Below are 17318 nucleotides of genomic sequence, written 5' to 3' on the forward strand. Positions count from 1 at the left end.
TCTTTTATTGACAATATGAACGACACAGATCCGATTTTTTCAAATCCGACCCAGGCCGTTTGGATATGTGGTCCTAATTCCGATTCCTATCCGCTCTTTTCATATGCGACTTCAGTCTGAACCGCCAGGTCGCATTCATCCGACTTACACGTCATCAACAAGCCACAAACGTCACTATTCTGCGCTGAAGTAGGTGGTGGGTCTCTCAAAAAAGTTACAAAAACATGGCGCATGACATGTTCCTTTGAACGGAGGTTGCAGTCACTACCCCGCAGAACGCCTGAGCCAAAACCCTTGCCCTCTTCCTTCTCAACCTCCTCCTTAACATCAGGCTATTGTGCATGTTCTGGCTCCGTCGCAACAACAACTGCATCATCGCCAGGTACTCCATGCTGGCTACTGTCATACACAGGAAACTTTAGGTTACTTCCGTAAACACTGGCCATGCTCACTGCGTGTGACGTCGTCGTATCCTGCAATGCGCATGCGGAACACTTTTAGGTCGCTTTTCGTTCATACTGAGGATCACATACAAGTCGCATATATTTGTTAATGTGAACGACCTCACAAAAAAAATCGGATTTCACAAAAAAATCAGAATTGAGCATTAAGCCTTGCAGTGTGAACGTAGTGTTGGTCATGGAGTGAACTCTGTCACACCCTGATGAGGATTAATGTACATTGCAGTGAGACACAAACATTAAAAAGCAAATCCACACTCACGAGCAGTTTGCAGTACTGGTTCTCCAGCTTGGCCAAGGTTTCGGAATAATTGCTTCGGAAACTGGAAGAGACGCTCGGCTGAAGAGAACAAACAGCACACAGATGAGTCAATCAATACAGAGGTCAGAGAGATGTGATCAACACAGGGAGTGAGTGAGTGAGTGAGTGAGTGAGTGAGTGAGTGAGTGAGTGAGTGAGTGAGTGAGTGAGTGAGTGCACGCACGTGTGTGTATACACACAAGTACCTCATAACTACGAGCCTCCTTCAGGCTGTGCAGCAGGTCTTCTACGGCAGCGTGGATTGTGTGGTGATCCTGCAAGTGCTGATCTACAGACGGCAGGTCGGAGCCCCACTCAGCCCGCTCCAGCAGCTCCTACCACACACACAGGGGCTCTAGTCTTACATACTCTACACTTATATTTTTCATTTCATGTTCTTTAGGTATGTGCTGATCATTTATACGGCGCACACCATTTAAAACTTTCATTTTTAAACATTTGGATTTTGTTCAAACTGAGAAGCTTGTGAAGAAATCCGAAGCAAACAAGTGTCAAATCCTAACGTTTATAGGAAGTCCTGAATGTACTGCGTGAAAAGACACTCATTTAAAATTTGGGTCAAATGAGTATATAATTCATTCGAACCTGCGTTGCCTCTACCCATCCCAGAAGCTCGTAAATGAAACGCAGGCTCCCTTCGTCCTCTGACGAGGACATGGCCACCAGTTCGGAGCGAGACATGGGCCGTCTGAGCAGGTTCGCCATGACGCCTGCTGCGCCCAGCAATGTCTGAGCTCCAAGCGTGGCCAAGCTCCCCGAGGAGAGCCTCTGAGTCTGTTCTCCCGTCGTTCCTCCTGAAAGGAAGTGGCCTTTTCTGTAAACACTGGAGCACTGCAGTCGCAGGGAGACCAGCTCCTCCTGCAGACGGGTCACTCTACAGCAAAGCGGAAGACACAGAGAAAGAAGAATCAGCCACGTCAACAGATAGACACTGATCTTAAAGGTCTGGACCAATTTCGTTTTTTTATATGAAAGTATGTCCCCTTTACGCACTCATCCAGAAGGGTAATTTTGCACAAGGCCATCTGTCTACAGCAGAAAAAAAATAAAATAAAACGTGTCTGGAAAAATCCCAAGGGAGTCTGGAGCCAGATTCGTGACGTCACCTGCGGAAGCGCCAGCAGGCTGCGCGAGCTTTGCACGGTTTCAGTGCACAGCCTGTGTAGACCAAGCGCTCCCATTTCTCTCTCAGTGACTACGTTTACATGCACGTCCAAATCGAGCTGCTGTTGGTAATCGAGCAAAGGGTCCCAGCAGGGGTGCCAGAGAAATCCAATCCTACATGCACAAGTGAAATCGGGCTATTGTGCAAGGTGCATTGTGCGCCCGAGCCACATGTGGCGCTACACGCCCCATCGTGTTGGTACACTTCCGGTTGTCATCATGAAGAAGAGCTAAAGTGTTGCCAGATACTGCTGACGTTTTCCAGCCCAAAACATGTTCAAATCCGCTAAAATGCACTTAAAACCCCCAATCTGGCAACACTAGCAGTTCCGTGCTCAAGCTGTTAGGCTTGCTCTAACAGACTATGGCTACAAACTGTCCGGCGCAGACCACTGTTTTGTAAGACAACTTATTTTGCACAATAATATTTTTCTGAAGTCCATTTTTTGCTTACAAAAAAATATTTTTTTTGCTTACAATTTAACTTATGTCTTAATAAACACACAAAAAGTTCAATTGTTTTGTTTTTATTGACATTCTTCAGATGTTGGACACATATATATATATACACACACACACACACACACACACACACACACACACACACACAAATACAATGACTTGTTTATGTACACAATTCACAGCTATGCAACAGCTGTACAGATGTATTTGGTGATACAGTAAGTGAGCTAAATTTTAACAGTGCAAACAATGCCACAAGAAGAAAAGATTCATGCCGTTGTCATGATTCGTTGTCATGCCGACCGAGGCTGTTGTGTTTCCCGCTTGTGGTCTCATCACTCGTCACTTCCGGAAGTAGCTCGACAAGTAGCTCGATAGGGTATACATGCACAAAGTAGCTCGGCAGAAATCGCATAAACTAGGTCGTGTAGCTCGATTCCGAGAAATCAACTTCGGTTCAATTTCAGCCGAATTAAGGTGTATACATGGCATTTTGAACTTCGATTTCAGTCGAGCAACGGCAGAAATTCGATTCTCTCTATGTGCATGTAAACGTAGTGAGTGTCCGGTCTTTTGGGAAACGAGGAGTACTAATCCCATCAAGATTGGTGTTGCTACACCGTCCTACGATACATCTGCTAACCATTTTAACCCATTGATGCCTGAAACGCCTGCAAAAAAACATCTGCAAATGCCTAAGCCAGTTTTTAGAAAAAGGTCCCCATCTGCCTGAGGGTTTTCTGAAATAAAAATAATTAATTGAAAACGCCTATGAAAAATTCAATATCTCAGCCTCTGAAGCACAAAGACATGAAATAAGTTGCATTTAAAAGATAAAATTCTCTGCTTTTATTGGATCATGCTCATTCAGCATTAACACTAACATTTTTATAAAAAAAAAAAAAAATCTGGCATGCGTCTTGAAAATAATGACAAATCAACAATGCTGCGTTATGCAGCAACCAGCATTTGGGGCAATGTTGCGTTATGCAACAACCAGCGCTAGGGGCAATGTTGCGCGACGCAGCATCCGGCGTCAATGGGTTAATAATTACGCAATAACGTTGAAGAAATCTGCAGAAAACCACCAGGTCGTTTTCTCAAACAAACCAGCGCTGACGTAGGATTCAGAAGGAGGCGTCCCGCACGCCACGTCACGAAAATCAATGTTTGCCGGGAAATCCAAATGCGAAGTTTTTTCAGAGGCGGACCAATTCGCCTCAAATGGCTTGATTTCAACTGAATTTTTCTGGTATTGCGCAAGGTAAAAACATTGCACAAAATGTGACAGATATTTGACCAAAGTTTAATATAAAATAGGAGAATTACATTGATCTTGTTCCTGAATTTACCCGTGATATGCACTTTAATATGGTATATAAAATTTTTTTTTTTAAAAAGTGAAACTTTTTCACTATTCTCTCATGCACACTTTTCTGTAACATTGACACCCTTGATGTTTCTCGCTTTCACAAACCTGAAGGCCAGCTGCTCTACTTGGTAGTACTTTTCCTCTCGGAGGATTTGCAGGTCCAGCTGCATTTGGCGGACCAGAGCCTCGCAGTCCTGCAGGTACGCACCCAGCTCCTGCTCACAGCGCGCTTGTTCTCCTCTCTCCAGCTGAGACATGTCCTGCAATCACACACACCGTGGACATTTAGGGTATTTTTCCACCGCATTTTCAAAACCACAGGATGCTGGATCTGTAAAAGTGACTGCATCAATTTGATGCACAATGATGCCACTGTTAACACAGACAAAAGGTTTGGTTTAACGTACGCCATGAAATCTTTTACCGCTGTGCCTTATGACGGAAGAATGTTTTAGGCATTGACTGTAATTCATACGTGCCACTGTGAAGTAAAAGTAACGTGCCATGTAAGGTACATAAAAGGAGGCGTTTATGACGAGTAGCATACGTCATAAGGCACAGCGGTAAAAGATTTCATGACGTACGTGACTCATGAATGATCAACTGGCTAGCTGACCATCTTATAGTAGCTACAATACTGACAAAAAGGCTCATTGTCCAAGGGTATTTAAATTGTACATGATTTAAAAAAACAAAAAAAAAAAACCCGAATCTTCACCGTGCCTTTGTTGATAGAAATAAGACAAAATGAAAACACAGAATGCAGAGAATGTAATCAATGCCATAAGCAATTATGGATAAATTGAGAAATATGTAAGGAATAAAACACTCTGGGATGTGCGATGCTGTTATGACATGATCCATGCCACATGAACGACTGCATCAAGTTAAACCTGTGATTTATCTTGGGGCCGACACGACAGTCTGAGCTGAGCCGTTATGAAAAATTAAACAAAACCAAATTATATTTGAGAATTTATTTTTGAGCACTTTTGTATGAAACAGCATCATGTAGACTTTGATGGTACAAACACAGCATCAACATTTGTAACATTTGTCTATAGGGTTGATTGTCATTTTTGAGTGTGGTTACTCTCGAGGTTTCCTCCTCATGTTGTCTCAGAAAGGGTTTCCTTGTTATTGCTGCCTCTGCTTGCTCTTTAGGGCTCCAAACCTACATTTGGATTTCTGTTAAAGGAGAACTGAAGGCAAATTCTATTTATCATCAAAATTCTATTTCTCATTTTCTAAAATGTAGGAATGCATTTCTGACTGCTATGTTGTCGCTGCTATAGCAAGTTATGAGTGTTTGAAATATGCTGTGTAATATATCAGTCCATATGTCAAAGCGATGGCCGTAAACGAGATTCGCTGAGACCCGTGCGAGACATCGTAGGACGGAAGTAAAACGTACAGCGGAAATCAAAGCGACCGACATCTGCCAACGTTGTCAAAAGATGCGCGCGCCTCTTTCGAATGCTGACGTAATCAAGCCGGAAGTTTTCACTGTGTCCGAAATCGCTCCCTGCTCACTATATACGGCACTTTCGAGTGTGGACGCCATTTTGTCGTGCTGTCCGAAACCTTAGTGAGGATTATGTGGGAAATGCGCTCGGTATAATATGTATTTACCACAAAAATACATGCATGTATTTATTATTTTGAAAACCCACCAGCCGCCTGATCTGGCACGTTTTAATTGTGCGACGGTAATGACGTAAATACCAGCGCGGCGGACGAGTCCTTATCCTGTCGTCTTTTCAACTCTTCTCGACTCCACGTTGGTTCGAAGTCGTATGGAATAATCTCCAGGTCACAAACGCGAGGGAGGCGGATGTATGTGCAGAAGTATACAGTTTAATAAAGTGCGGGAATATATATACAGTGAGACGATATATACGCAGGCAAACGATCCAAAACGGCAGGCTCGATCAAAAACGATAATACGGACAAAAGGGTCTGTCGAGGCGCAAACAGTATATCAAAGGCTAAGCGAGGACGAGAAACAGGAAATCAAGACAACGGGTAGAAAGGCTCAGTAATGCGTACACGCGTATGGTAATACTTCGCGATGCAAATGCATCAGCACCATCCTTAAATAGGCAAACACACAGTTCCTTAATTGAGCTCAGGTGCGCCTTGTTTACGGCGTGCGAGCTGGAGTCCATTCGGCACGTCTTCAGGTGCACGCGTGAGTCATCACCGATGAAGCTGGCAAATCTCAAAATTAATCTAAATTGGAATGATGTGGCGATCTGGCCGCTGTGTAAACAGTTTTCAAAAAGGCGGCGCTGACGCTTCATGTTTGAAGTCTCGCGAAGATCGCGCGGATAAGCGACGCCTGCCGTGGACCAAACAAGCTACATTCAACACGGCTAAAAACCCAAAAGTGTAATAGAATATGCCAATACGAGTCACGATATAAGGTTAATAAAACCGAACACGTAATTGAATAACACGTTAATTAAGAAATAAAGCAAGTTTAAAAATGACTTCAGTTCCCCTTTCGGCTGCTTAAAGCAATAAAAGCAGAACCTAACATGAACTACCAAAACTGTGGCCGAAATAAATCAATAAAAATTTGGAACCAAACCAAAAGGGGCATTATATGTTGCAAATCCAAGTGTACAGAATGGAATTTGCCTCGGCATGTTGGCTTACTGACCGACTGCAGTGTGTTCTTGGCCAGGGTCAGTTTCTCCTCACAGTCCACAGCCATGTTCTGAATCTTATTAGCCATCTGGAGGAGTAACTCCAGTCTGCGATCCACACAAAAAGAACAATCCTGTTTATAAATTAATAGCTCTCGTGATTATTTCTCAGACTGTGTGCCGTGATGTCGTCCTTCACCTTTCCACAGCAGGCCGCAGTGCCTTCTCTCTCTCCAACATCTCCAGGATCAGTTTCCCCCACTGCTCCTCCAGGTCGTTCGGGTGCAATCCCTGTGGAAGTTTGAGGCGTCCGAACTCGAGCCATACCTCAAGAGGAACACAGAATCACACGTACACTCAGAAAAGGAAAGACTTGAAAATTCTTTTCATCGGGACACGGATAATAGATCATTTTTCTTCCTAGAGCCATCTTGCATTTCTATGAATAAAGCATTCATATCCATATTTTCCCGGGAGTCATGTTCCTGCAGCGCTCCGCTGAACCACACGATAAACAGCAGGCTGCATTCCACAGCAGAATCAAGGTCAACTTCTGATTCATCCTTTCCATCTCTCCCCATTTTATTTGATTTCATTTCTCTACTCTCTCTCTCTCACCTCCAGCAACTTGTAAAGGTGTTCGATCTGCCCCTTCTCCGTCTCCTTAGCAGGAATCTCCGTTTCTTTGAAGTGGACGTATTCGTTATAAAGTGCCTGAGGGGTGAAAAGATGGGGGGAAGGGAGAAAAAAACAAACAAACAAAAACATGATCATGTTTTTCCTTCAATTCAAGCGAGTTACTGTTTACATGGGTGCGTCTCAGAAACTGGTCTCTCATTTGGGACATTATGGTCAAAAAATAAATTTTTTAATTTTATTTATTTATTTGCATTTACCTAACACTCAATGTTTCTTTTGTCATCTTTAAGAATAAAGATAGCATCTTGCTTTATCTGGCCTCCACTGTGGACATTTTTTTTTTATTACAATTCAAATGCTTTTTTAAAATTGATTTTTATATAAAATAACTACATGAAGAATTAAAGCCCCTCCTTCACAGATGAGTCAAAATATTGAATAAATGTCCTCTTTTTGATTGCTTGGGTTAAAAATGGCAAGTTATGATGACTGAATTGATTATTCACTTAAATATGAATAATATGATACAGTTTGGGTATTTGATATGGCGAAATAGGACACAATGGAAAAATCAAGAACACACCGGAAAGATGGGAATAACGGCGCTGGTAAAAGAACAGCGGGTCTCTGCTGCGGCGCGTGAGCAACGGGACATCACTACCGCACCGGACGGAGCGGGGGCGGGGCAAAATGACTGGCCGTAGATTCTATCAAAAGTTCGATCTAAACCGACCATGGTTGCAAAATATTGGCCAAAAATACGCAAACACTACGAAATATGAAAGTAAGATGAAAAAGAAACATTTTATTGCCTTATACTGCAAGACTAAAACAAAATAAAACTGTCAAAACTCACCTTTTCAGTGATAACGCCCGAACAGATCACCCGCGTAACAGAAAGACCGCAAATGGAAGCACGATCAACTTCTAACTGTTGCAGTGGAAAATTCCATTCTACACGTGCAAATTGTTAATGTGTGTCCTTCCCCGCACACAAATAACACGCTACGGTAAAAAATAGACCACAACTCATTTTATAGCTCAGAAATTCATACAAGACCAGCTACCATCGTAACATATTCTGTAAGAAACATATTCTATACCTAACTTTCAGCTTTCGTTTTAAAAAACAAAATCGCAGATTTATAACAATTTTTATATGGTGTAGCGATTTTAAGTTACTACTTTTGGTGAGGGAGTGACCTTGACCCTGAGGCTTTCCGTTTAGATCAAAACACACGATCGTATTGGTTTTGGGTCTGCGGAAAATGGAGCTACAACGGTGATCAAATATTTTGCATGATGTTTTATTACAGTTATGATTATTCTGTGAGCGCACCAATCCTTAGGTGTTACAACTTAAAATACAATTAGTGATAACTGTAGACTTTTCAGTGGACTACAACCTTTTTAAGGGAATGCGATGCAGTCAACCATTTATCATGTCCCAGATCGAGCCGCCATTTTCCCACAAATTTGCAGAATTTTTGCCAAATTCTGAATATTCACATCAAAGATTTAGTTTTATCTGCATTATTTCTTTCATCATTTTATTTCAAATTAAAACCAACATCACCATTCAAAACTGTATAGTTTATTGACTGGGTATATTTAGTGGGGGACCCCCACAGTACCCAGTTTCTGAGACAGACCCACACGTACACAAAAAAAAAAAAAAAAAAACTCATCTGATCTTTCCTGACACACTATAAAATATATATATGATTGTGAGTCTTCAAATCATTTGACATTTTGCTTCTCTGAAATCCATCTATTGTTTAACCTTATTAAAAAACACCCCACACAAACAACGTACCTTGAGCTCCACAGGGTTCTGGGGGAAGTTCTTGTTGGCCATGAGGGCTGTGTGCTGCCTCGTCCACTGCAACAACGAGGAGAAATGAGACTGGTACTCTGCCCAACGCTGGTCAACCTCCTGAGAAGAATAAGAAGGAAATATCACGTGACAGAAGCATAGGACTGTGTGTGTGTTGATGTGTGGAAGGTCACTGCACGTACTTGTGGCGTGATGCCTTCTCCTCCTTCTGGGATCTTGGGAAAGGCATCATAGATTGAGGACACGTATGTGATGACCGATTTCTCATCCGGCGATGGTACATCCACATCTAGTGTGAGAGGAACAGAAAGAAGAGGGCGTATAGATCATTACACACACACTGCATAATTACAAAATAGAAAAACAGGCTAGAATCACATGATCTACAGTTAAAGATAACTGCCAAGTTTTGGGTTTTTTTTTAAGACATGACTAGCTTTAACATACAAACATAAGCCTCGGTCACAACCGGCCGTACGTGCTCCTACGGCCGGTCTATGTGCAAAAAATGCAAGAAACGCACGGAGGGCGCGCGTGTGACGTGCTGATTTTCGAGCCGTAGACCGGCCGCAGAGGTTCTTTGTCATGTCAAACAAACTCTACGGGCGCCAACATTTTTTTCAGGTTGCAAGACAAACTTATGGCCAACGTGCGTCTTTCTCCACAAAAAAAAAAAAAAAGCAGCGATTTGGGAAATGCCAAAAATCGCACGGCCAAAAAATCGTACGTCCGGTTGTGACCTAGGCTATACACAGTCTACAGTAATAATAATTTGAACACAAACAAATGGTAAGAAACAAGTTAGCAAACCAAACTTTCAGGATATTCATGAATTTTGTTTATCAAGCTTTTGATCAAGCAAAAAAATATTAGTAAAATACTACCACTAATCATAAAATTATTATTGTTAAACATAATCAACCACAGGTCTAGCGCCCCTGCTGGCTGGCTGCAGTATAATCTGTAACTCCACCCATCTCCGTGTGTTTCAATGAAAAAACAGCCTATTTCCATGTCACTTTTATCATCCAAGCTGTCTTTCCATCTACAGTGTCGAATCCGGACAGTTGGTTTTCCCTATGCGGATATCTAAACATATTTTATTTTCCCGCAGAAATGAGATTTTAAAGCGTTATTCTACTATATTGTAAGAAAGTGTAGATATACTTGGGAATGAAGTGATTGACAGCCTTGGTGACACACTGGACCTCGCGATTTTATGAGAAGGGGGCAGGCCTACCAAATGAGTAGGTGTACCTGACTGACACTATCTCCAGATCATAGCACAAAGTTCCTACTGTCCAAACTCTCGCTCCAAATGTGACAAAATGGCAGAGGAGGAATTCAGGCTTCATTTCGATAGAACAGAAGGGCATGGAGCCATGCTGTCCATGTATTTTTGCAGTCATTTTTGTTATCCATTAAATGGAGTATAACATGTCAGCAAGGATTGAAATAAATTATAATTACTCTCGTTACTGCAACCAAGTTGATTTTTTTGTGTAGAGTATTTTGTTAAAAAAAAAACTGCAATGTTACTTTTACTTCAATATGTTTATTTCAAGGTATTTTACTTTGCCACAATTTAAATGGCCTCCTTTACAAAGTTTAAAAAAAGAAATAAAAAATCAACCACAGGTCTAGCGCCCCTGCTGGCTGGCTGCAGTATAATCTGTAACTCCACCCATCTCCGTGTGTTTCAATGAACTGGCAACTCTGCCATAACTCTGGTAAAATGCGACTGCAATGTGTATTACTGACATATAACAAAGAATCCTGTCAAGTTTCGTGAAATTCCTCCAAAAATTGTGAGAGGAGTTGATTTCAGAAGGTGAGCACCCTTCCCGGGATGGACGGACAGACATCGTCACGACATAATCCCCCTTCGGGCTTTTTGGCCAGCAGGGGATAATAAAAATTGTGACAGAAGTTGATTTCTGAAAGCAAGCACACCTTGATGAAACTGCCAAAGTTTGTTAATAATCAAGGGCATAATTCTGGTAAAAATTTGCCCAAATTAAACGAAATTTCAATCTGTGTATAACTGTCATATAACAAAGCCTTTTGCCAAGTTTGGTGAAATTCCTCCACAAATTGAGAGAGGAGCTGATTTCAGAAGAACATACACCCTCATGAAACTGTCAAAGTACAAGTTATTTAATCAAGGGCCGAAACTCTGGGAAAATTTTCACAAACGAAATTAAATCACAATATGCGTATTACCGTCATATAACAAGGCCTTTTGCCAAGCTTCGAGAAACTCGTCCAAAAATTGAGAGAGGAGTTGATGTCAGAAGGCGAGCACACCTTCATGAAATTGTGAAAGTACAAGGTTGTTAATCAAGGGCCACAACTCTGGTAAAATGTGACTGAATTGAACAAAAAAATAAATAAATATAAAAAAATAATAATGCGCGTACTACCGACATATAACAATACCTTTTACCAACTTGCATGAAATTCCTCCAAAAACTGTGAGAGGAATTGATGACAGAAGGAAAAAACACAAATGAAATTCTTAAAGTATAATTTTGTTAATCAAAGGCTGTAACTCTGGTAAAATGTGACCCAATTTAACAAAATTACAATACACGTATTACCGAAATATAACAAAGAATCCTGCCAAGTTTCATGAAATTCCTCCAAAAACTGCAAGAGGAGTTGATTTCAGAAGGTGAGCACCCTTCCCGGGGCAGACGGAAATCGCCACACAACAATCCCCCTTCGGGTCTTTCGGCCAGCGGGGGATAAAAAGTCTCCATGAACTACGTGCCAGAAAATGAGGTGATCAGAGCAATCGCCTGAGAAATTTCATGCCACGGTGTGGTTACCTCTCTTTGATTTAAAAAAAAAAAAAAATTTCTCTGAAATCGAATTGCAGTTAATGGAGTCTGCAGGTGTTTGATAAGGAAATACGTTATGAAGATACACACACACACACACACACGTGTGCGCAATGACATCAGGAGAGTTATTTTAGAACTTGAGCAGCTGATGACGGGTGTCAGTATTTTGATCAGCTTCACGGTATTGTGGTCCGTGTCCTTTTATCCAAACCTGGGAATAGATCAATGATCCCACTCAATGGCCACAAGTGTCATTTACAACTACTTCATCAAGTCTCCTGGTAATGTAGATTTGTCTCATCTAAGACTTTTTTTTTCTTTCCTGTCTAGAGATAGTTATACAACCCCGATTCCAAAAAAGTTGGGACAAAGTACAAATTGTCAATAAAAACAGAATGCAATGATGTGGAAGTTTCAAAATTCCATATTTTATTCAGAATAGAACATAGATGACATATCAAATGTTTAAACTGAGAAAATGTATCATTTAAAGAGAAAAATTAGGTGATTTTAAATTTCATGACAACACCACATCTCAAAAAAGTTGGGACAAGGCCATGTTTCCCACTGTGAGACATCCCCTTTTCTCTTTACAACAGTCTGTAAACGTCTGGGGACTGAGGAGACAAGTTGCTCAAGTTTAGGGATAGGAATGTTAACCCATTCTTGTCTAATGTAGGATTCTAGTTGCTCAACTGTCTTAGGTCTTTTTTGTCGTATCTTCCGTTTTATGATGCGCCAAATGTTTTCTATGGGTGAAAGATCTGGACTGCAGGCTGGCCAGTTCAGTACCCGGACCCTTCTTCTACGCAGCCATGATGCTGTAATTGATGCAGTATGTGGTTTGGCATTGTCATGTTGGAAAATGCAAGGTCTTCCCTGAAAGAGACGTCATCTGGATGGGAGCACATGTTGCTCTAGAACCTGGATATACCTTTCAGCATTGATGGTGTCTTTCCAGATGTGTAAGCTGCCCATGCCACACGCACTAATGCAACCCCATACCATCAGAGATGCAGGCTTCTGAACTGAGCGCTGATAACTCGGGTCGTCCTTCTCCTCTTTAGTCCGAATGACACGGCGTCCCTGATTTCCATAAAGGACTTCAAATTTTGATTCGTCTGACCACAGAACAGTTTTCCACTTTGCCACAGTCCATTTTAAATGAGCCTTGGCGCAGAGAAGACGTCTGCGCTTCTGGATCATGTTTAGATACGGCTTCTTCTTTGAACTATAGAGTTTTAGCTGGCAACGGCGGATGGCACGGTGAATTGTGTTCACAGATAATGTTCTCTGGAAATATTCCTGAGCCCATTTTGTGATTTCCAATACAGAAGCATGCCTGTATGTGATGCAGTGCCGTCTAAGGGCCCGAAGATCATGGGCACCCAGTATGGTTTTCCAGCCTTGACCCTTACGCACAGAGATTCTTCCAGATTCTCTGAATCTTTTGATGATATTATGCACTGTAGATGATGATATGTTCAAACTCTTTGCAATTTTACACCGTCGAACTCCTTTCTGATATTGCTCCACTATTTGTCGGCGCAGAATTAGGGGGACTGGTGATCCTCTTCCCATCTTTACTTCTGAGAGCCGCTGCCACTCCAAGATGCTCTTTTTATACCCAGTCATGTTAATGACCTATTGCCAGTTGACCTAATGAGTTGCAATTTGGTCCTCCAGCTGTTCCTTTTTTGTACCTTTAACTTTTCCAGCCTCTTATTGCCCCTGTCCCAACTTTTTTGAGATGTGTTGCTGTCATGAAATTTCAAATGAGCCAATATTTGGCATGAAATTTCAAAATGTCTCACTTTCGACATTCGATATGTTGTCTATGTTCTATTGTGAATACAATATCAGTTTTTGAGATTTGTAAATTATTGCATTCCGTTTTTATTTACAATTTGTACCTTGTCCCAACTTTTTTGGAATGGGGGTTGTATGTAGCTGCCTTCTTAGTCTGTCCACTTACTGTTTAGTTTACTGCTATTCATGTGCGGATACGGTTTAGCACCTGAACTGAACTGTCGACAGCAGTATTTATTGGACAGTCCCGATGGCTGCCATAAAATCTGTCTTTTGCCCTCCCTTTCTCTACTCGGTAGGAAGAAGAAATGAACGCGTGGGTGTATTTTACTGTTGACTGTGAAGGGCAGTGCAACTTATAAGCATGGTGACAACCTCCTATTTATTTACCGCTTTGTTTTCCCAAAAAAAGGGGTGTGTCTACCAAAATGACTTCAAACTCACGCCACGTTGCTCTGGTCTATATCTGATCTCCGACCTGACCGAGGTTTTGCTTTGTCGGAGTCGAAATAACAGGAACCAACATTTTAATATGACCTATGCTTTCCTGTTATAGCTTCGGCTTATGTTTTCCAGTTTTCTGGTATCATTTATATTCCGAAGATGACATGGTACAAAAATCCATCAGCTTAGCTGTCAGTTGAGGTGGTTGGCCAGTCTACTTCAGTCAGTAATGTATGATCAGGCCAAATGAAACTTGTGCGTACCTTTCGTGTACTGTGTTTATAAATTATAATCTCCTTTCCAACAGTTTGTAACTTTATCTTCAGACATGTGTAAACAGGAAATCTGTGCTTTATCAAATGTCTTGACCGAAAGTACATTTTAAATAAGTTAGTTTAATTTGAACAAATTTTCACACATGTAATTTTACTTTGGAACAATTTCACCATAGTCAGAGTACTTTTACTTGATTAAAATTATTTCGTACTCTACACCTCTGCATGTCTGTTACATGAATAAGCCTTAAAGTGCATATCACGGGTAAATTCAGGAGCAAGATCAATGTAATTCTCCTATTTTATATTAAACTTTGGTCAAATATCTGTAACATTCTGCATTCTCTGCAGTTTTTTTACCTTGTGCAATACCAGAAAAATTCAGTTGAAATCAAGCCATTTGAGGCGAATTGGTCCGCCTCTGAAAAAACTTGGCATTTGAATTTCCCGGCAAACATTGATTTTCGTGACGTCGCGTGCGGGACGCCTCCTTCTGAATCCTACGTCAGCGCTGGTTTGTTTGAGAAAACGACCTGGTGGTTTTCTGCAAATTTCTTCAATGTTATCGTGTAATTATTAAAATGGTTAACAGATGTATCGGAGGGTGGAGCAACACCAATCTTGATGGGATTAGTACTCATCGTTTCCCAAAAGACCGGACAATGAGAGAGAAATGGGAGCGCTTGGTCTACACAGGCTGTGCACTGAAACCGTGCAAAGCTCGCGCAGCCTGCTGGCGCTTCCGCAGGTGACGTCACGAATCTGGCTCCAGACTCCCTTGGGATTTTTCCCAGACGCGTTTTGTTATTTTATTTTTTTCTGCTGTAGACAGACGGCCTTGTGCAAAATTACCCTTCTGGATGAGTGTGTAAAGGGACATACTTTCATATTAAAAAAAAAAATTGGTCCAGAATATGCACTTTCATGATAAAAGCAGAAAGGTGAAAATTTGCAAACCAGCAATCAAACTTGCATGTAAACAAAAGACAAAACCAAAGAATGTAAAAGTCAGATGAAAACAAACTGCATGCTACCTTCAGCATCCAGAAGTCGTGTCACCCCTAGAGACTCTGCGATCTCAAACGCCTGCTCCAGGTTGTCACGGTTACTCTGGCGTGCCACCAGCTCCATGTCAATCAGGTCTGGCCTGAGTGTTACAATGAAGAGAAGTGAATACTGTGAGCTCTGAGAGTGTGCGCGTGCATTTCCTAGTAGCATAGACAGTATTAATGGGTTCTCTTGGATGGTTGCGATAACAAAATCAAGAATTCCTAATTATAAAGTTCATTTTAATAATAGTCAGCATTGTAGCGAGTGTAGAGTTAGGAACTATGAGCAAATGAGTGTGTGTGTGTGTGAGAGAGAGACAGAGAGAGTGTCATCGTCTTTGTGCACATGCACGTACCGGTATCTGTGCAGAAGGGCATTGAACATGCGTCCATCGCTCCAGCTGGAAGAGAAGTTGACGCAGCGAATGCCAGGGTAGCCCTCGGTGGCCTTTTGAGTCCATAGCAAAAGCTTTTCCTTGGCTGTCAAGTCCCCTGACTCACCACTCACATAGATCTCGGAGATCTGTTGGGAGGAAAAGATGACTGATCTTTCAAACACGAAAGGCTGAGAATGTCATTTTAATCTGGAGAATTCTTTCCATCAGAGACGGGACTGCTTTATCAGAGAGAGGAAAAAAAAAAAAACCCTGTGGTTATGCATCACGGACATGCCCGCTGATGGCCCTGGATACCATGAAACCTTGAGGAATGTACCTTAAGGGAAGGAAATAACTGAAATTGCTTTTTCCTTTATATCTTCAGTTGTGAAAACTTGCATCAAACTACTTAAGAAAAGCTTAGAAAAGAGAGAGAAAGTCTGAAAAGACCTCCGTCGATGAGCGTTTAGTGTAACAGTTCTGAATGGTGTGTTTTATATAATCATGTATTTTTGGAATTTACTGACAGAATTAAACAACTGCCTTTAGACTCCCGTTTTAAGCATGTTTTGAGTCTTTGTTCGAGTCCATCTGTTGGCTTTTTGTTCTTTTCTCAGTTTATGAAAACGCACTGAAATTGTTAGAGATGCTCTGGATTGCTGGGAGTTTTAAAACACTGCAGTATTCCTTTAACTTTCATTTTAAACGCTCGGCACAAATGATCAGATCTGCACACAAAACAAGAAACTGACTTTAGGTCCATTTAGAGAGAGAGAAAGAGAGAGAGAGAGGGAGGGAGGATGGGAGCTTTCAGTACTAATCAGTGCCTTCCATCTATCCAGTGTAACAGTGTACAGCCCAAATGCGTTTTCCAATCAGATCTATTAAAGCCCGTCTCTCTCTTTAGATGCCTTTTCATGAGAGTACATCCACAACATTCTCTTTCTAAACGCTCCCATTTCCTAACCATCACTTCAATTTCCATTTCCCTTCATCTCTTCTGTGGCATCACATGCTCCATGCTTTCCCTCATGGCAATCTTTTCCTTTTTATTCTTTCATTTGTTCCACTCTCTGCTGCCGATTGCAAGGCCACAAGCATTCAATGGCGTTCCTTTTTTCTACTTTTTCGAATCATTTTCCATTTGGACAAAAGGAGGTGGAATGCAGTATCATCCTGTGCCTGGTGCACTTCATTTCTATTCCTTCGTCATCCCTCTCTCTCCCGCTCTACATGTGTCTCCAGTGCCAGCACAAAGCAAACCGAAACTCAGAACAGAAGATAGCTCGCGACTCTGGGGAATCAGAGCAAACAAGGGGAAGAGAGAGAGAGAGAGAGAGAGAGAGAGAGAGAGAGATAAATCACTGACTCCTTGCAATCTCCATGCCTGGCCTCTTACAGTCAAGATGATGTGGCCGACTGGTACTGATCACAAATTTAGAGCAGCCTGGCTCTTCATTTGAAGTACCTCTACAGAGCATTTCCACTTCTCCACAAAACATTCCTTATGCAACCAGAACGTCAAGGACGGAGTAGCTCATTTGACCTGCCATCAAAACCACCATGACGGCCACAGGGCTCGAAATTAACTTTTTTTCTTTGTGTCCCCC

General features: G+C 41.7%; 1 protein-coding gene across 10 annotated transcripts in view; it reads right to left on the reverse strand.

Annotated features, from left to right (window-relative positions):
* The window catches only part of macf1a (microtubule actin crosslinking factor 1a), a 413795-nt gene that overhangs the window by 147329 nt on the left and 249148 nt on the right, over positions 1–17318 (reverse strand). For all 10 annotated transcript variants that reach the window (XM_060942802.1, XM_060942796.1, XM_060942794.1 and 7 more), the window contains 11 exons: positions 15688–15854; positions 15317–15429; positions 9091–9197; positions 8888–9007; positions 7051–7146; positions 6632–6759; positions 6447–6540; positions 3887–4041; positions 1369–1657; positions 969–1097; positions 724–801 (listed from right to left, as the gene is read on the reverse strand). In XM_060942802.1, the coding sequence (XP_060798785.1) occupies positions 724–801; positions 969–1097; positions 1369–1657; positions 3887–4041; positions 6447–6540; positions 6632–6759; positions 7051–7146; positions 8888–9007; positions 9091–9197; positions 15317–15429; positions 15688–15854 (1476 nt within the window). The remainder of the gene's footprint in view (positions 1–723; positions 802–968; positions 1098–1368; positions 1658–3886; positions 4042–6446; positions 6541–6631; positions 6760–7050; positions 7147–8887; positions 9008–9090; positions 9198–15316; positions 15430–15687; positions 15855–17318) is intronic.

This window comes from Neoarius graeffei, chromosome 16 (genome assembly GCF_027579695.1).
Source record: "Neoarius graeffei isolate fNeoGra1 chromosome 16, fNeoGra1.pri, whole genome shotgun sequence".
Lineage (NCBI taxonomy): Eukaryota > Metazoa > Chordata > Actinopteri > Siluriformes > Ariidae > Neoarius > Neoarius graeffei.